Below are 20,007 nucleotides of genomic sequence, written 5' to 3'. Positions count from 1 at the left end.
GAATCATAGCTGACAGCAATAAAAAAGAATGAAAGTAAAATTCAGGTAGAATGACTCATTGTGAGCAGGAATATTAATCCTTCTACACACTGAAAAAAATACAGTATCTACGTGACCTGCCCCCACTCCCACCCTTCAGTCAGTGATTTTTGTATTCTATTTCCACTCCAGATCCTAGGAGAATTACCAATGGATGGATGGCTCTCATGTTATGTGTATAACCCTACCCCTTGGTCCCTAGTATGTTACTCTTGGCTAAACAGAGCTGTCTTCAATTATATTAATTTCTCTCCTAATTTAATTTCCCACAAAATACATTGGTTAGGGAATTTATCACGTTTCACATGCACAGCTTCCCTGTGGAAAGCTCGGGACTGCAAACTTGTCTGCACAGTTATTCCCCATGTTTGAAATGGACTCTTTCAGTTCTCACGAACGTATCCCTCCAGCGGTGTGTACAGTGTGCACCCTGAGCCTGCAGTTTAGGCCTCCGCAGGAACCTGTAAAAGCTCAAACAGCACCCAGTCTCACAAAACTGAGATCAGGAGCTCCAAGGATGGGGGATACGAAAGTTTTGTTTTGGTATTTCCTGGACAGCCTCTAGTACCGCCCAGAACCTGGCCATTTCCTCTGTACCTGCTAATGTCACAAATCTCCCGAGTGTGTCTGCCTAGACCCGGAATTCTTTCCTTTCTGGGAACCTTTCCCTAGGCAGCAGGGTTGCTGCTGGCCAGGGCTTTCTGGCCACGCCCATGTCCTGGTCTCATTTTACTTTTTGGGTTCCAGCGGATGCCATCTGGCTAGAACCCTGGAGAGAAACTTTAAAGTTGGACTACACTCACCCTTACACCCTTACTCATATCCTCCACTAGCTAACCCCTAACGCCCAAGGCTTGCTGGAGACCAGCAGGGACAGGCAGAGGGAAACCGGGAAGCGAGCACGCCCATGTCCCCGCGGTGTAGGTCCCCAGTCCACGATCGGCCAGTGTCCAGTGCCCGGTGCGGTCCTGGGACCGGCGGAAAGGCCGAAGTGCTGGGTTTGCTCCGGGCTGGCCTCCCGGTGCAGCTGGCACCGAGCAGGACCCTAGGGCAGAGGAGCAAGAACGGTTTCCAGCGGGGTCAGCCGAGCGGGTTCTGGCTGGCAGCGGGAGCAGTGGCCTCGGTTCGGCGCCTCCCGGCTCCTCCTCCCGCCGGCCGCGGCCCCGGCTGCGTCGCTCCGCCACTCCCCGCCCTGCGCCGCCGCCCCGCCCTCGCCGCCGCCCGGCCTCGCTCGCCCAACCCCACTGCAAGCCGGCCCCAGGCCGCCTCGCCGCCACCCGGCCTCGCTGCGCGCCACCATGGACAGTCCCGTTTTCCCCTGGTAAAGATGGCGGTGCGCGATCGCTGCAACCTTTAGACTAATGACTGTCCGAAACATCGCCTCCATCTGTAATATGGTGAGTGGCCGCCGAGCCTCCGGGGGTCGCGCCCGCAGAGAGCCAGGCAAAGAAAGGAACCTCGGGCTGGAGCTGCACGCGCGCCGCGGTCGTGGGGGCCGCGCGGCCAGAAGTTCCCGGTCCGGAGGCTGGGCCGGCTGACCGCAGTACCCCCGGTCCTCTGTCCCAGCCGGGGACCCCGAGCGGATCCCAGGGATCCCCAGGGCGGCCCCATGCCCCCGCCCTCGAGTTGCGGTGCAGGCGGTGGGTGGGGGTGGAGGGTGCGAGGTGGCCACACACCGATGTCCCGAGGGAGGACCGTGAGGGTACGGAGCCGGGAGTGGGAGCAAGCAAATCCTTCTGGTGCAGTAAATAAACCCTTCCTGGACTCGCCGACTGTCCTCTGCTCCTTCTGGAGTTCAGCCTTGATTGTATTTAAAATTCACTTTGCAACAGCAGTGCTCTTACCAGGAGAAATTGAATAGACATAAAAGCTGTGACCAAAAAAAAATATTTCCAAGTGAAGAATCTGTTTAGAGAGGCGAACTAAAAACCTGGTATTGGAAAAACACGGCAATTTGTTCTGGAGGCCTCAGTTTCCCCACCTGCATGCAGGAGATTGTAAGGCGGCAGTAACGTTTGCAGGCCCTGGGAGTGAGATGGCTGTGGGTGTGAGGAAGTCTGCAGGGGTCGTCCTGCCCCGCCTCCTCTCCATTTAGCTTGGGCACTGCCTGGATTGTCTGATGGGGTGGGGGTGGGGGCTGGGGGGGGGTGCTGGTACCCAGCGGTCACTTTTATTTGGATTTCCCCCATGACTTTCCGGTTCTGTTTAGTTTCCTCGGGACCAGTTTCCAGCCTTTGGGGTCCCTGAGTGTAGTCAGCTGACACCCCCACTTGTGGGAGCCTTAGGGAGGTCAGTTTGGGGTAAGGCATTGGGGTGTGGGAGTAGAGGAGGGTGTGTGTGCTGCCTGTATTCTCTGGATCCTCACCCCCTCTGACCCCCTTCAAACTGGAACACTCCCCCCCCCCCATTTTGGGGAATACACTCCCCTCCCCCACCAAGTTAGATGGTAATACTAGCATCTAAAGGGAATCTAAGGAGGCCTGATTAAGTAGGCCTCAGGTAAGGTGATCTGGCTGCCCTTCCCCCATCAACACAGCTCTTTAAATCTTATGTCCCACATTCTGTTGCAAGATCAACACATGGCACAGAGCATTAAGGAGCCATGTGTTAGCTCAGGTGGAGTTGAGACCTGCTGGGGTTGGCTCCAGCTCTCTGTGCTGGTCGTCCAGGCCAGCAGAGTAAACGCAGGAGGTCCCCGAGTGGTAGCTGCCCGCTTGGTGGTACAAATCTCCTTAGACGATGGCTCCCGCAGCCTTGCCATTTCTCCTTTCTGCTTGAAGACACAGGTTTCCTGCTTCTTCCTGTCCAGTGACATTAATGTGGCTGGATGCCCTGAGAAGACAATGCATTTCTTCTTGGTGTCTCTGGCTGTAACCGAGCTCCTGTGGGGAACTGGGAAACCACAGGAGCTTCAAGGCTGTCTTTCCCGCCTGTGGGGGTGGCCGCAGGCCTACAGGCTCCTGGGGCCTGCTTGTGGGGCTGCTCTCGTCCAGTTTGCAATCAGTGACACCTCTCCGTATTGAAGCAGAGTGGGAACCAGAGAGCAAGTGTGTCCCAAGAGGAAGTCTGCCTCCGGCTTGTTCTTGCCCTTGCTGTAGCTAGGACTTCTTGGCACACCTGGAGTGAATGTCACAACCTGTTTTCAGTGACACTCAGCCAGGGAAGACAGGCTTTTGGAAGGACATGAGAGGAATGGGCCAATATTTTGTCAGTAGAATAAACACTTCTGGCGACCAAGTTAAAGCTTACCGCTCCCACCAACCCCCTTCCCGTAGTGAAGTAAACCTAATGTTTCTGTTTAGACACTATCTTGGGCAAGTGGATAAATGTTTGCATTCTAATGTGAGGCTCTAGGTTCAGTTCTGCTTATGTATTTATTTGTGGCTTGTGAGGCAGGGGTGCAGGTAGACCTCCAGCATGAGATGCCTTAACATTAGACGACAGGCAGAAGTGCCCTGCTTCATCCATCAAGACCCACTTTGAATGCAGCAACCTTGTGTCCTTGAGCCGGCTAGTCTTTGCCTCAGCTTTTGTTTGTAAAAATGGGCTGATAATGGTTGCATTCCAGGAGGGAGTTCCCGGGGCTCACAGCCCAGCACATAGTAAGTCCTCAGTGAGTGGCAGCCACTGGGGTCTCTACCTTCTTTCTCATTCTGATGGTACCTTCCAGTCCCTTTAGGGCCCATGGGAATTTGGTCGACTTGGGGACTTGGGAATTTGGTCGTCTTCTCCTACTTGAGTATAAACCACCCATTGGGTCACTTATGCAAAACAAGCTGAATGACTCTGTAGCTGGGGTGGGAGCTGGAAACCCCGCCCCTTATAAAACCTGCTCAGGTCACTTCTGCCCCTCCCTCCCTCCCTGCTGGCTCACTCCGGGTTCCCAGTGGAGAAGGCTGGTGCTGAGGAGACTTCGGTGTCTCTGCACAGCGAGATAAAAGCTCGCTTGACCATGAACTGTTTCCAGGTAGGTATCTTCTGAGTCTCTCTTGCTACTAGGTTTCTCACTGGGGCTCTTACTTGAACTTTTTCACTTTCTCCTTTGCTCCCAGCAGGGTTTGAGGAGTGGTAGAGCAAGCAGGGATTGTTGTTTGTTTGTTTGTTTGTTTATATTTATTTGTTTGGTACTGGCTGGCTGAACACAACAGCCTCACACAGGCTAGGCAAGAACTCCACCACGGAGCAATAGACCCAGGCTGTAGATCTATTTTAAACATTTTCTGATGTGTGTTCTGAAAGAGTGTTTAAAGATACTATCTTCTTGGGGAAGATAAACCAAGATAGGTTAAGAGCTAGCTCTGAAAGGATCTCCTTTCCCCCACTGAAGGAGCTCCCAGCAGGGCTTAAATAAGCCTGGAAGCAAGTCTTTCCTTCCATAAGGTCTTCACACCCACTTCCTTCCTCTTACTGCCCCTCATCCCCCCTGAGGTACTTGTCCTTTGAAAGTTCAGACCTGGTTGTCATTTGCTTCTTGGGAGTGCCCTCCTTTGGCAATGCCTGATCATCTCTCCCAGGCTGGGGCGAGTCAGTCTGACCACATGGCTGTGTGTAGTGGAGATAGTAAAGCTTGTTTGGCTGGTGTGTTGTAATTTTTGAAAATGCTTCAGCTGCTACCGGGCATGAGGAGATGTCCCCTTGCCGATAATCTCCTGCTGTTCAGAGCAGTGTATGCGGCTCTCTGGGTGTCTCGTGACCCTTACAAATGGAAGGTATCGGCTGTGATTATGTACTGCTTTTGCTTCCGGTTGGAATGGAGGAATTTTCAAGAGAAAGAAAAAAAAGGAGGCAAATGTGACTTGTACTGGTGTGAACTGAACTACATCATCTCTTCTCCATTTCATTAAGATGTGTTTTGGGGGGTGTGCTTGTATCAAGTAGTAGGTTTTTTGGTGTGTGTGTGTGTGTGTGTGTAACATGTAGTTTAGGGGTGGAGTGTTTTGCTTAGCCTGTGTAAGGCTTGGGTTTTGTCTCCAGCTCGCTCTCTCTCTCTCTCTCTCTCTCTCTCTCTCTCTCTCTCTCTCTCTCTCTCTGTGTGTGTGTGTGTGTGAAATGTTGTACTGATGAATGGCATCAAGGACCAGGAGTGTTAGCACTAGCACATGCTGTGTGTAGGTGCTTAATACATGAAGATATGGGTCCACAGCCCCAAGGAGCTCAGTGGGTCCTTAGCTTGTGACCTGTTGCTGGAAAAAGATGAAACGATTCCAATATTGTGTGAAAGCCACACAGATGGGTGTGAACAGGATCTTAGAAGTAGGGAGGTGGTCACACCGAGACGTCTGTGAGAGTCTCATGGTTTCTATGTGGGTTTCTTACTTTTCATGAGCACGTAATCACAGTCAACACCAGTCAGAACTGAAGCTGTAGGACTGGGTGTCATTCCAGTATAGTGTTAACCTGTACCTAGCCAATACAGTGTTGGTGGCCTTTGGTAAATTATACATCAGGGACCTTAATTTTTCTCATCCTGTAAAACTGTGCAATATAGTTCTGGTTCTAAGATATTTCTTAGTGGACAGTATTTCTTAAAGCCTTTCCTCTCTCTCTCTCTTTTTTTTTTTTTTTTTTTGAGACAGGGTTTCCCTGTATAGCCCTGGCTGTCCTGGAACTCACTTTGTAGACCAGGCTGGCCTCGAACTCAGAAATCCGTGTGCCTCTGCCTCCTGAGTGCTGGGATTAAAGGCGTGCACCACCACGCCTGGCTGCCTTTCCTCTCTTAACTGGCTTAGTCTCTTCAGTTCCTAACTACCTGTTTCAAACCTTGTTGAACTCACCAGATATTGGTGGTTTAGCATGGATCACCACTAGGATGTTTTCTGACACCCATTTGTGTGCCAGATTGGAATCCTGTTACATGGATGAAGTTGCCTTCAAATGAAGAAACACTAAAACCAATAAATGGTGGCAAAACTGGGGACTTGATCTTAGGTGTCTAATGTCCACCTGCTTGTATGTCTGCTCACTCTGTGTGTGCCTGATGCTCACAAGAGGGTGTTGGATCCTGGGACCAGAGGCACATGCAGTTGTGAGCTGTGCTGGGTGCTGAGAACTGGACCCAGCTCCCCTCTAAGAGCAGCTGCTGAGCAGTCTTCCCAGCCCCCCAAACTGAGGATTTTAATAAGGATCGTTTAATCTTCATAAGTCAATGTCATAAAGCAAGTGGTTTGAGAATGATCAGAACTTTATTTTAATAATAATAATAAAAAGGCCAGTCTCTCAATGTGCCTGAAGAGATAACTTATTTCCATGACTCATGCATTCTATTTGCAAAGATAACTGGCGGCTGGACATGGAGTTTACTGTGTCAGTGAGAAAAGGTTACAGTTACGAATGAGGGTTCCTCCTGATGGTTGTTAGGTGTTTAATAAATGCAGCCTGAGGTGAAGTGGGTTAATGTTTAAAGAGAGAAAAAAAATCTCCTCTCCTGACCTTTCAGGTCTAATATGTTGTAGTTTATTTTAGGTCAGAACCTGACAATTAAGTCTGCAGAATTTTCTGTTTTCCTGGGACTCCTGGGGGAAGACAAATTTGAACACCAATATTTGGCTAGAATTGAAGACTGTGAGACCTTTTCTGTGTAAGAAGCCTGGTGTTCTCCTTAAGCACACACTAGGTCCTGCTTATTCATCTTCACTAGTGTGGGCTCTTCATGTGTTTGGGTTCAAGCCAAAAGTAATTCTGAACTGCCTTTGCAGTTAAGAGAACTTTCTCTAGTTAGATGTGGCTCTCCTCCCACCAGTATCTGAGCCTGGTCTTTGCAATTAGTTGAGGTTTTCTGTTGCCCTTAAGTTGGATAGTGTCAATGGAAAGATAACTCTTCCTGGGCTGAGCTCGGGTCTCCCCACGGAAGTCCAAAGCAAGTTGGCTGGAGGAGCTGTGAAGGTGGTATCTTTTAATCTGGCTAATTTGTATGGTCTAAATACTTTCTTGCAAGTTGTTAACAGTTAACCGCCATTTGTTGTGATATCAATGCCTGCCTAGGGGTTTGAAAGGCCTTGATAGTCTCTGGCGAGAATGTGCCCCTAAATGAACCAGCACACACTTATCACTTTCCCTCCATGGTGCTATAGGCTGTCTGCACTGTTGCTGTTCTGGGATTCCGGGTTCATTAATGGACGTTGTAAATCCCAGGTTCACCACGGTGGTTGGTGAGTGAGATTATTTGCTATGGATCCCTTATACTGATCACGGGCAGGGGACCTGTTGGTTACTAATGCTTGCCTTGCCATTCATTGGTTGGTCCAGCCTCCCCCCCCCCCCGTACCTCCCCCCTTCAGAATTCACAGGGTAAATACACTCAGTCCTGGGATTCCTTCTTAGGGTGGAGGTGAACTTTAGACATCCAGAAAGGTATGTGAAATAATAGCGCAAACAGCCAGCACTCCCCACCCAGGGAAGAAATGAGCTACACCAAACACACAGTTCAAACCTCCCATGGGAATCTCCGGCTCACCACTCTTCTCCCCAGACATAGGGGCCATTGTTCCGAATTTGGCATTTATCATGTGTTTCATACTTTTACCACATATGTGTACACTGACAAACCAGATATGGTACTGACTCATGTGTTTTAAACAAACGGTGCAAATCTGAGTTTCTACCAATTCGCTAATATTAATTAAGTAATCCTGAGGTTCCTTCAACAAGATACTCATAAGTCTAGTTTATGTGCTGTATAATATTCCTTCAAATGAATGTGCAATCATATATTCAATTTATTAATAATCACAGGGTTTAGTTTTTTGATCAGTGTATTTCAGTGTTATAAACAGTTTTAAACTCGTCTTCCTGTGTAAATGTTTGTAGTCTCTCTATGGTAAATGCCCAGAAGGGAGTTACTGCATACAGGGAAAGGGCATCTTCCGCTGTAACATATTGCCAGGTTGCTCTCTGGAGCAGTTGTACCAATTTGTGTTCTAGCCAGCCAGTGCGGTTGGGGGAGGGGGCCTAGGGGTTCCATACGCTTGCTGACACTCGATATTGTTAGACGTGGCATTTTGCCAATCTGATGGGTGTGAAATTGCATCTCGGTGGTTTAAACTTGCGCTTTATTCTTCTCTAGCGAGGCTGAGCATCTCAGGTGTGTATCGTGCTACAATGTTTCTAATTCATGATCCGCCTTGGCTTTGTCTGAACACGGGGCATGGGATGGCTGGCAGAGAGGAAAATCAGAGAGACCAAAGCAAAAGTCAGGGAAAGTAGGGGCGGGGGGAACGTGAAAATGTCCTCAGGGGTGGGGCACTGGCGGACACCAGTGGAGACGTCCTGAGCGCAGCAAGTTCATTCTGGATCTGTTTCTGTGCCGACTGGGCTCATTTCAAGCCCAGTTTGGGTGCAAGTCCATGCCTTGTTTGAATGAAGTTGGCCTTGGTGAAAATCACGTCAGGCCTCTTCTGGCACGCACAGCTGCAGGACCGGACTTGAGGAGTTTTCCTGTTGACCCAGTTGCTGTTTGAAGGTCTTTTAGAAACTGGTCTTATTCTAAAAGCACAATTCTTTGTCCTTTGGGTTAGGCTTTGTGCACAGGAAGCCAGGGTTCATCAGGTTTGGCTTGAATGTCCTGGTGCAAGTGTCTGTCGTGTTCACTATCAGAAAACATTCCTTTCACCCCGATCCCAGAATTCTGTGAATGTCACCTCACTGAGCCCACTAGGTGCTAAATTGCCTTATAATTCAGTGCCTCTTTGTGTACCAAAGAATGGCGCACACCTGTGTGTTCTCTTATTAAGAGTCCAGACTCCGGAGAGATTTTGAGTAAGCAGATCTCAGGCGGAGCCCTGGAACCTGCATTTTAAAATGCCTAATCCTTACTTCCACACCCCACACACTCCTGCAGACCAGGATTTGAGAAATACAGGCTTCCTGAGTGATAGCCCCAAGCTTTTAAAAATGTTGTTTAGAGGAATTAGCTGCCATGTGAGAGGTTTTAAAAAAAATCAATGTAAAATTATTTAAGGCAGTGATTTAACTTCAAAAGGCAGGGTGTGCCGCCATTCTCCAGTTGTATTTCTTAACATTAAACAATTAGGTTTTTTTTTGTTTTGTTTTGTTGTTGTTTTTGTTTTTAATTTTCTTCTTCTCTCACAGAGGTTTCTTGAGTATTGGTTATGTATCACGTGTGAAGCCTTTAAAAGAAACTTTAAAAAATGAAATCATAAAACATCAACAAAAATAAGAAGAAATGTAACATATGTCATATACCTAGGTACCTGCTTTTCAGAGTTAATAATAGATATTAAAATGTAGTCATATTTAGTTGTTTTTTCAGACGTAAAGCTTAGAAACCAGCTTTCAGCACCCTTTCCTTTTGCTGCACCTTCCTCCTAGAACAAACCACTTCTGGAGTTGCTGTGGCACTCACCATGCATGTCTTTTCTTTGCAATTTCTAGGCTGTCTGCCGATGTTCATGTGCAAGACTGTCTGGCCTTTTGCAACTCTGGCTTTGCTCAACAATTATGGCTGTGAATAGGTTGGCTCAGAAATCCAGTTCACTTTGTGACAGTTAGCTTTGTGACAGTGCATTCAACTTGGCTATGGGTCCATATTGGTTCTCTTCTTCAAGGGCAGGTTCAATAGCTTCTAAAATATTCTCTGTTGAAAATAGCGACACAGTGGATGTCCCTGCTGTCTTCGTCCCTGGGTCTTCATTTCTTTGTCCTAGAGTCCTGTGGTAGGTAGATTTTCCTCTCTTAGGATGTGTCTCCTGCCCCTTTACAAGGTGCTAGGTTTTGGATACAGGTCTCGTGTGTCTCTTGAGGGTTCATGTGTTGGAAGCTTGGCTCCCCAGTAGGATGGTAAGAACTTTAAGAGGTGGAGCCTAGCGGGAGATGTTAGGTCATCACAGCGTGCCCTAGGAAGAGGTTGATGTATTTCTCGAATTCTGCTGAACAAGTACAGGTGTTGTCATAAGAGGGGTCTCAATGGAGCAAGCCCAGCCCTTCTCTGGGCTGTGTCGCTTCCTGTCTCACAGCATGATCCGTCCTGGCTACATGCGCTCCTGTCATTGTGAGCCATGCATGTGAGGCTCTCTCCAGAGCCCCTGCCATATGTTGTTTGGACTTCCTCGGCCTTTAACACTGTTAGCCTGGGGCCAGAGAGATGGCTCAGCAGGTGTTGGATCCCTGGGACCCATGTGGTTTAGAGAGAAAACCAATCCCCACAAATTGCCCTCTGATTCCACAAGGCCCCCAATAGCACTTGGGCTCCCATACATATGCACATTCGTGCATGTGCACACCCACAATATATAATATAACATATATATATAAATATATTATACATATATATATAAATATATTATATACACACATATATATATTATATAATTATAACAAATATACAATAAAAATTAAAAGTATAAGCTAAATAAATCTTTCCTGCCTGCCTTTCTTTATTTTTCTTTTTTCTTTTTCCTTTTTTTTTTGAGACAGGGTTTCTCTGTATAGTCCTGGCAGTCCTAGAACTCACTCTGTAGACCAGGCTGGCCTCAAACTCAGAAATCTAACTGTTTCTGCCTCCCGAAAGGCATGCACCACCACTGTCTGGCCTTCCTGCCTGCCTTTCATACACTCTTTCATTCTTTCTTTTTGTTTTTCTAGGCAGAGTTTCTCTGTGTAGCCCTGGCTGTTCTGGAACTTGCTTTGCAGACCCAATGGGTCTCAAACCTAGAGACCTGCCTGCTCCGTCTCACAAGTGCTGGGATTAAAGGTGTGCATCACTGGGCTGGGCTCTCTTCTTTATGAGACTCAGTCTTTGGGGTATTTTGTTAGAGTAGTAGGAAAATGGAGTTACACGAAGTATTGTCAAAGTATTCTGCAAAGTGGTTCTGTCAGTAGGAATTTGATACTCAGCTGTGAAAGGGCCTTACACACTCAGAGTTTCTGACTGTATAAAGTAAATACAGTCTAGATTGGCCGTGTGTGTGTGTGTGTGTGTGTGTGTGTGTGTGGTGTTTTAAGTATCATGGTTAATTTTGATGAGCTACTGAGGTTAAACCACCATATTTTACAAAGTGAAAATGTTATTTTTTAAGGAACTGTGTGCATATGTGGAGAACACCTTTCAGGTCTTTCTTCTCTTGTGATATGGGAACCTGGGGTTGAACTCATAGCATTCATTAGGCTTATGTGCAAGCACTGTACCCATTGGGGCATCTCAATGGCCTTAAACCATGTGTTTGGTACCCCTCCCCGGGCAGGAACTAGACTTATCTTTTTGTGATTTCCCACCTGTCAGCATGGTGCCTAGCTCATTTAGGTGATAGGTGTTCAATAAATAATTTTGATGAATAAATAAGTCTATCTAGCTTGGTAGAATGGAAAGCTTATGTTGTAGCCAGGTGTAGTGGGACACATTTGGAATCTCAGCACTTGGGGGATGGAGAGAGGATTGGGGGTTCAGGGTTCAAAGCCAGCTTACCTTAAAAATAAAAACAAAAACCAAACTTTTGTAAAAAAAAAAAAAAAATGTTCCTCTGAGAATATAATGCAAAGAACTTGTGAAAAATGTTGATTCCGTCGGATAGGCAGGGCTGGAATGAGATTTTGCAGTGCGACCCCCTTTCTGGGGAAGCAGGTGCTTCTGGTGGGAGCACAGTTGGGGCGACAAGCTCTTAGGAGGGAAGCAGGATGACTTTCCACTGGGAAGTTGGGGTGACTGGCTTGATCTTGGAATATCCTGCTTGCTAAATCTCAGAGCCCGGTTTCCTCATCCTTTCAACAAAAGCAAACAGCCAAGTGCCCTCCCCGCTTTCTAGGGCATCAAAGGAACTCCCCTGCGGAAGCACTTGGCAAGCTGCGCTGTCTTTGTGCATGTTGCTTTTTATAATTATCTCTTTCTGGTTGTGAGTTAGAAAGCATGAACCTCTTTTCTCTTTCTTTCTTTCTTTCTTTCTTTCTTTCTTTCTTTCTTTCTTTCTTTCTTTCTTTCTTTCTTTCTTTCCTTCTTCTCCTTCTCCTTCTCCTCCTTCTCCTCCTCCTCCTCCTCCTCCTCCATCTCCTCCTTCTCCTTCTTCTTCTTTTTCTTCTTCTTCTCCTCCTCCCCCCTTCTCCCTTCTCCCTCCTCCATCTCCTCCTCCTCCTCTTCCTCATCCTCTTTCTCCTCTTCCTGTTGTTTGTTTGCTTGTTTTTTGTTTTCTTTGTTTGTTTTTATAGGGGAGTGAGGGTGGTTTTCAAGATAGGGTTTCTTTGTGTAGCCCCGGCTGTCCTGAAACTCACTTTGTAGGCAAGGTTGGCCTTGAACTCAGAGATCCACCTGTGTCTGCCTCCTGAGTGTTGGGGTTAAAATACCACCACACCCAGCTCAGCACAAAGCTCTTAATTTCCTTTTGACTTGCCACTTGTGGTTCGTAGGGCACTTCATGTGGATTTGGGAGGAGTGACACTGTGGTACAGAAGCCAAGGCTACCCCTCATTGAGATTCTGTGGGTGCAGCATCTGCCATGCCTGTACGACACTATTTAGCTGCAGGTATCTTGGTCAATGATAATGCTGGGTGACCTGCTCCTGTAGATAGTGGGAATTTCATGAGGCCTCACCCCTAGAGGAAGAGCTACAGGCAATCAACTGATGGCTGATGAGAGGGGAAGAGTTAGTCTTGGCTCCCTGAAAGAAAGATTATCTGATCCCTAGCTGTCAGCCCTAAGACACTAAATCAACTCAGTAGGGTGTGTATGTGTGTGTGTGACCATAATTATAGAATAAGAGGTCATGAACTTGAGAGTGAGTGGAGGGGACATGGGTAGAGTTGGAGAGAAGAGGGAGGGGTAGGAATTGCATAAGTACAACACTCATGTATGAAATTCTAAAATAAATAAATAAATCCCTTGCCTTCATTCTAACTGTGGGTTCCTCACAGAGAAGGGGTACCTGTCTCACTGTTTCTGTTGTCAGGGAAACGGCTAGAGGGAAGCTCATAGCTCTCTCATAGTCAGCCTTGCACTGTAACAGGAGCCTGTGTCATTTATTCCTCAAGTCTGACTTCTGAAAGTGAAAGCGATGCTGAAGGTGACTGTAAGGTGCTGGTCACTCCACTGTGCCTGGAGTGCGAGTTGTTCATGGAGATGCCCAGAGAGTGCATGCCAGTTAAATGCCAGGCTCCAGGGCACTTTGATAAGTAGAGGGGACTCTGGCTCATTGGTCTCAGAGAATGCATATGGAGTAGAGAAATGAGGGCAAATAGAAAATGTAAGTACAGTGACATTCAGAAACATTTGTGTGTATGTGTGTATATGTACACATGTATGCATGTATGTGTTCATGTATGTATGTGTGTGTACATGTGAATATGCATATATGTGTGTATTTGTGTGTATATGTCTCTGTGTATATATGTGTATATGTGTATATGTCTGTGTGTATATATGTGTATGTGTGTGTATATATGTATATATGTGTATGAGTGTATATATGTCAGGGTTCACATATGTGTATCTGTGTGTGTCTGTGTGTATATGTCTGTGTGTGTGTATGTGTGTGTGTCTGTGTTAGTGTGTATGTGTGTGTGTCTGCATGTCTTTGTGTTCGTGTGTGTATATGTGTGTGTGTGTCTGTCTGCATGTCTGTGTATATGTATGTGTGTGTGTGTCTGTGTTTGTGTATTTGTCTGCATGTTGTGTTTGTGTGTGTGTGTTGTGTGTCTGTGTCTGCAAGTCTGTGTATGTGTCTGTGTCTCTGTGTGTCTCGGTGTGTCTGTGTGTGTCTGTGTCTGCATGTCTGTGTGTTAATGTGTGTACATTTGTATATGTCTGTGTGTGTACACTGGGGTGAGGTGCCTTCTATCCCCAATTCTTTTTCCTCTAGAAAACAACAATGGAGTAGATACAACTGCTTAGGTCAGTGACTCTTTATTTTAATTTTTATCTTAGATGAGTGATTGCTTTAGCTGCACGGATGTCTGTGAACTACTTATGGCCTATGGAGGCTGAAACAGGGCTTTAGGACCCCCAGAGCTGGGCGTATTTGAGTTGGTTCTGAGTTTCCATGTGGGTTCTATGAACCAACCTGGTTCTTCTATAAGAGCAACCAGTGCACTTAACCACTGAGCCATCTCTCCAGCCCTGGTCAGTCTCTTAATGGTGATTTTTACCCAAACTTCTCGAATAGTTGTCTTTAAATCTGTATATTTCATTTCATTTCATTTCAACCTTAGAGAGCTTCCTACGGGCAGACAGGCCTGTGGTGGCTGAGGTCTGGTTTGAGTTTTTCCTTACTGTTGGTTGGGTCTAAGAGTCTAGTGGCCCTCCCTTTCACAGACTCCCTTCTCATCTAATATGGCATGGGTGAGGAAAGGATTTACCTCCCTGGTCTACAGTGGGGCTAAGATGGAATCAGTTATGCCTTGCGCTTCACGTGGTACCCATACATTCTGTGACTTACAAACTTCTGAGTGCCTCCTTTGTCCGTAAGCAGAGGAGTCCAGACTGCAGGGCTGGAGCCTTGAGCTAGCACCCCAGATCCCAGGACCCAGTGTCCTTCTAACTTAACAGTGTCGGGTAGGTCTCCTTGACCTGTGTGGGCCTAAACAGGAAGCACCTTTCCTGTGGGAATGGTGGTACAAAGGCAAGCTCGTTGGAACCTAGTGTTGGCTTTAGTCAGGGAAGGCAATAGGTGGAAGGGCCCTGGCTTTAGCCTGAGATGTCCTCGGGATGCTCAGGCTGGCTGCACGTAGCCACACTTAAGAATCGGTCTGTTAGGGCCCATTGTGCTTTCATCTCCTGATAACGACAGTTATTGGTCCACTGAAAGATATTTAGACATCTGGTGTGCATGCCACCTATTTTGAGTTATTTGGTGTGCACAGGTGGGTGTTACTAACTGGGAAAATACATGTAGTACCAACTACACAGTTCCTCTAAGTTTTTAAATCAAGCTTTTGAATAGGTGATTTGTGTCCTTGTGACAAAAACTTCAAAGTGTGTAAAAGGAAAGTGTTCAAAAATGCAAGTGCCCTTCAATTCCTGCCCTCGATGGCTGTCAGTACTTATAGCTTCTGTGTTCTCAATGAGGCGTTTTATGTAGACACAGTCAAGTATGGTTTTACTCTTAGTTTTAATCTTTATTTTTATTAGTTTTTTTTTTTTTTTTGGATTCATCTATTTTATTTTACTTTATGTAAGTGCGTGGCTGAGGCTGACACCTTTGGAAGTCAGAAAAGGGCATCAGATCCCCTGGAACTGGAGGGTAGGGTGGTTGTGAACCACCATGTGGGTGCTGGGAACTGAATGAAGGTCCTCTGAAAGAGCAACAGGTGTTGTTAACTTCTAAGCTTTCTCCTTCAGTCTCTTCCTTCTAGTTTTTACAAACATAGTCTATTTAGTACACATGGATTATCCTATCTCCTTTTGTGCCCTGTACTCTGTAAAGAGCACCCTCATCTACCAGGTGTCTGTCAACTATCACTTTCCTCTTCCTCCTCCTGGTCCTGCTCCTCCTCCTCCTGGTCCTCCTTCTCCTCCTCCTCTTCCTCCTGATTTTTGGAGGCAGAGTTTCTCTGTGTAGCCCTGGCTGTCTTGGAATGCGCTATGTTGACCAGGCTGACCTCGAACTCAGAGATGCACTCACTTCTGCCTCCTGAGTGCTGGGATCAAAGGCACGCACCACCACTGCCCAGTCACTAGTAGTTTTTAAATCTTTGGTTTTTTTTTTTTTTTTTTTTTTTTTTAACTAACCAAACTACAAGGACTGACTTGTTCATATATCCTATTGTCAGAGGAGGAACATGTCTGTGGACTGACTTCTTAGAGATGGTTTCACTGTGCGTAGCCATGAGAGATTTTGCCAAACCGCCTTCTGCTAGCCACACGTGCGGCTGGTATTGCCAACAGTGTGCCTGACTTAGCAGGTGTTACACAGAAACCTCTTATGTTTGGCGGTTGGGGGCAAATGGCCTGTTGGCTTTTTTTCTTGTAGCTTGCATCTCTTTTTACTAGAGGTGTGCCTGAGGAGCTGTTCAGACACGTAACGTAAGACAACTCAGCCTCATTTCCGTGCTTGGCTTTGGGCAATTATTTTCAAAGTCTGTGGGATCGTACGTGCTTTGTCTTTATTTTCAGTCTGTCTCAGACCCGTATCTTTTAGTAAAATACAATTTTAAAAAAAAGGATCACTAGCCAAATGAAATAAAAACCCAAAGATATGTAAAACAGAAGCCTCAAGGTTTTTTTTTTTTTTTTATGACTCAGCCTGACGGATACAGAATTGCTCTGGCCACTTCTTGTAGATATGTGTCTGCACTTCTGGAGCTGGCTGGTGCTAGTGTTAATGCTTTCAAGTAACATTAAAGGGCTGCTCACTCCTCTTTTCCTTCCTTCCCCTTTCACCGCGCTCTTTGCCATGAGGGGAGACAATGCAGAGGTTTAGATTTCTGCTTTTACAATCCATACATCGCTGATTTTTTTTTTTTTGTTATATTAAATATCTCTAATAGCGCACATTGCTCTGGAAGAATGTGGTTCCTAGAGGTGGCGAGGCAGCTAATACTCAGGCATGGCGACTCTCTTCTCCTTTTGCTGGGAGCAGGGTCGCCTGGCTCATTGTTTTCACTGAGGGACCTTGAGCACAGAGACCAGGATGGCTGTCTGGGGCAGCGGGAAGATGAGATGACCTTGCAGTAAAACCGGTGTGGCGCTGGATCCGCCTTCCAGGCCTTGCCAGGACCCCGCCCCTAACACCACCTCTTGGAAAAGTAATGAGATGAGAACAGATGGGTGAAGTCAGAGCCGAAGGGACATCATCAGCCCCACGGAGGGATCTCCGGGGGCCTTGGGTTGCAAGTGAAGTTCTTGTTTCTGGTTCCCTGCAGTCAGTGGCTTGGTGGCCGTTTTGTCCTTCTCCACTCTTGGCTGGAAAGCAGACATAGACTCTGCCGTTTCTCCTATGCTCCTGAATTGAAGTTAACTTCTGTGATTTCATCAGCCAGAGCCCCTAGCAGGTGTCCTTCACTGAATAGGGTGACTCGGTGCCACTGCGTAGTCAGATGTTCCAGGAGTAGACGCTGGGCTTCTGTGGAACAGCTGTTACATGGGATCCTGTTAGGCTGCTGAGCAACATCACCCCTTCCAGAGTCACGTAAGTGACAGGAACTCATGCTGTCATGTATCTGTCATGCTGTGCCTTTTTGCGCGCAGCTGGCTTCCTGCCAAAGCCCAGAGAAGTGCCGATAAGTGGTTCTCTGACCAGGAGCTGGGGTTGTAGAGTGGCCACCACTGAGCCGTGCCTCGGCTCAGACCTCATCTTGGCAAGTTACTTCAGCCACTTCAGCCTCATAGTGACAGCCTTCCTTCGCCTGGGAGGCGGGGGTGGGGTGGGGTGGGTTATGCCCATTGGTGATTTATTGGCAGGGAGAGTTAGGTGCAGTGTTGCTTAGGAGCGCTGAAGCGCTGTGGTGGTGTTTGCATGCTCATAACCAGGATGGCCATTCATAACACTCAGGGATACGTCCAGTCAGCAGCCAGAAAACACTCCTGGCCGTCTGCCCGCTCCCTCCACTCACAGCTCAGGAATTACTAAAAATGTGAACGAAGCATTCTCTGGCCTGACTCGTAGTCAGCAGCTGATTCCAGAGACAGATGTTTGAGTCCCTGGCTCTACCCTTACTGGCTCAGTGAACTTGGCAGCTTTGCCTCAGCATTTCCATGTGTAGGATGCAAGGACTCTCTGCCTTGGGTTTGTGGGTGAGATCAAAGAAGCATACAGATGTGCAGTTCTTGGAGCACCGAGTACACACCATTCCCCATCCTTCCTCATTTTCCCAAGTTTGTTCAGTGAGCAGATGTGTCAAGTTCTTTCTATGGAGAGCACTGCTAGGGGGTGGCATACGAATCAGACATAATCACTTCCTGAGGAGACTCCGGATCTTAGGTAGAGCTGGTGGACTTTTCTGTAGAGGGCTGGTCGTAAAGAGTTTAGATTTTGTGGGTCATAATATCTCTGCAACAAGTCCATGACCTTATTGTTCTCTCAGAACATAGTTGCCACGAATACCTGACTGGTCACAGATGTATTATCACAGTTAAAGTTTATATAAACATCTGGAAGCGTACCCAGAATAGGTCTGTGAGCTGCACACATGCATCTAGTAGGGTGACATGTCAACTAATAAGTTACTCTGTTACAAATCGGGGTAAGTGCCAAAAGGAAACAGAAAGGAAAGGTCTGTGTCTTAGGAGAAGACTGGCTTCCAGGCAGCTAGGATGAAGGTCTTAAAGCCCATGCCCACAGTGACTCACCTACTTCAACAAGGCCACACCTACCAGGCCACACCCACTCCAACAAGGCCACACCCACTTCAACAAGGTTAGACCTACTCCAACAAGGCCACACCCACTCCAACCAGGCCACACCCAGTCCAACAAGGCCACGCCTACTTCAACAAGGCTACACCTACTCCAATGAGGTCACACCTCCAAATAGTGCCACTCCCTAAGCTAAGCTTATTCAAACCGTGACAGTCTGTGAGAAGGAAGGTCAAGGAATTCAAGACATTGAAGCCACGGGGTGAGTTGGAGACAGCTGGAGAGGGAGAGACAGGGTGCAGCTCTGAGGGATGGGACCATGGCTTAGACAGTTCCCTGCAAGGGTCTCTCCCCCCAGTCTGCTTTGGCGTGTTTTGAAGGCGTGGTGGGTGTGCTTCGGTTTTCACCTTTGCTCTCTCTAACCCAACCCCACTTTTTCCCCACTTCTTCCCTCCATAGCCCTATCCCAGAGATGAGCTGCACATGACAGACTACGACACTTTTGTCCTTCATACCCCTGGTCATTACAGCCTCTCTCTACGTGTTCCCTTGCTTTCTTGTGTTGTTTGTAGTATCTAGACAGGAATTTAGAAGTTGGAGGTGGTAAGAGCGCACCTCATTTTATGATTTAGTGTTAACTGATTTGCTCTTTAAAAATCGGTTCTCATTTTGCCTTTTAAAATTTAACATAATTTTATTACTTGGGTAAAGGCTTGGACACAATGATGAAAAGCCGTATTTCCTTCCCATGTCCTGTTTCTGCCAGCTCCGTGGATTCATTTCCTCCAAGCAGGGTATGTCCTATAAAGGTTCGCTTTATTTCATTTTACTCATGTTGTAGTCTAGCATTGTGTGTCTGCACCCGGTATTGCCTGGCTCCCAAGGAAGCCAGAGCAGGGAGTTGGATCCCCTGGGATTGGAGTTACAAAAAGTTGTGACCCTCCCTCTGGGTGCTGGCAACCAAATCCTGGTCCTCTTGGAAGAGCAGCCAGGGCTCTCAACCGCAAAGCCATCTCTCCAGCCCCTGGTGAACATTTTGTATAAGAGAAATGGGATGTTTTCTCCTTCGGAGGCTGCCTCTGACATAGGGGTTGCTCCTGTATCACACAATGTCTACCCTATCGGATGAGCTCTGATTCAGTGAGAGGTCTGGTCTCGAAAAATATGTTGGAGAGTGACTGAGCCAGCCAGCCAGCATCATCCTCTTCTGTATGTTGGCACACACCCACATGTACACAAATGTAGATACACACACACACACACACACACACACACACACACACACGGGAGAATAATTTTTGTAACGTCTACAGTGAGTACGCAGAAATCCCTCAGAACAATACCCCTTCCCACTTACCTGCTGTCTTGATTACACCTAAGGCACCAGGAATCCTTATTCCTTCTGAGCCTTACTGGGGGCTCTGGACTCATTCTAAAAACTTGGGCTGCATCCTGTCACTTGTCTATGGAATGATCTGTCACTGGAAGTCCAAGGCTACAGTCCAGTCTTTTTTTTTTTTTTTTAATATTTCATTGTTCTACAGACATCTCATTGGTAGAGTAGCTTTTTGAACATAGAACTAGAGTTTTACCAGCAACATCCACCATGCCTGTCATCTGTTTTAATTCAACTCTCTCTAACCAATGCCTTCCTCTGTGTGTATTTAGATATAATCTTGGGCCCTCCTTGGGTCTCCTTTCTACTTTGGACGAAATGGAAAGAGAGGTGACATGT

At 47.1% G+C, this 20,007-nt stretch overlaps 1 protein-coding gene across 1 annotated transcript in view; it reads left to right on the top strand.

Moving 5' to 3' along the window:
* Positions 1-1,272: 1,272 nt before the first annotated feature.
* Usp46 (ubiquitin specific peptidase 46) overlaps positions 1,273-20,007 on the top strand; it is a 65,493-nt gene continuing 46,758 nt past the window's right edge. Inside the window, exon 1 of the mRNA XM_021210595.2 lies at positions 1,273-1,436. Coding sequence (XP_021066254.1) covers positions 1,401-1,436 — 36 coding nt within the window. The 5' untranslated portion in view covers positions 1,273-1,400. The remainder of the gene's footprint in view (positions 1,437-20,007) is intronic.

Source organism: Mus pahari, chromosome 13 (assembly GCF_900095145.1).
Source record: "Mus pahari chromosome 13, PAHARI_EIJ_v1.1, whole genome shotgun sequence".
In the NCBI taxonomy this organism is placed as follows: domain Eukaryota; kingdom Metazoa; phylum Chordata; class Mammalia; order Rodentia; family Muridae; genus Mus; species Mus pahari.
The sequence above is the reverse complement of the archived record's forward strand: the minus strand, read 5'-3'. Positions and strand labels throughout refer to the sequence as shown.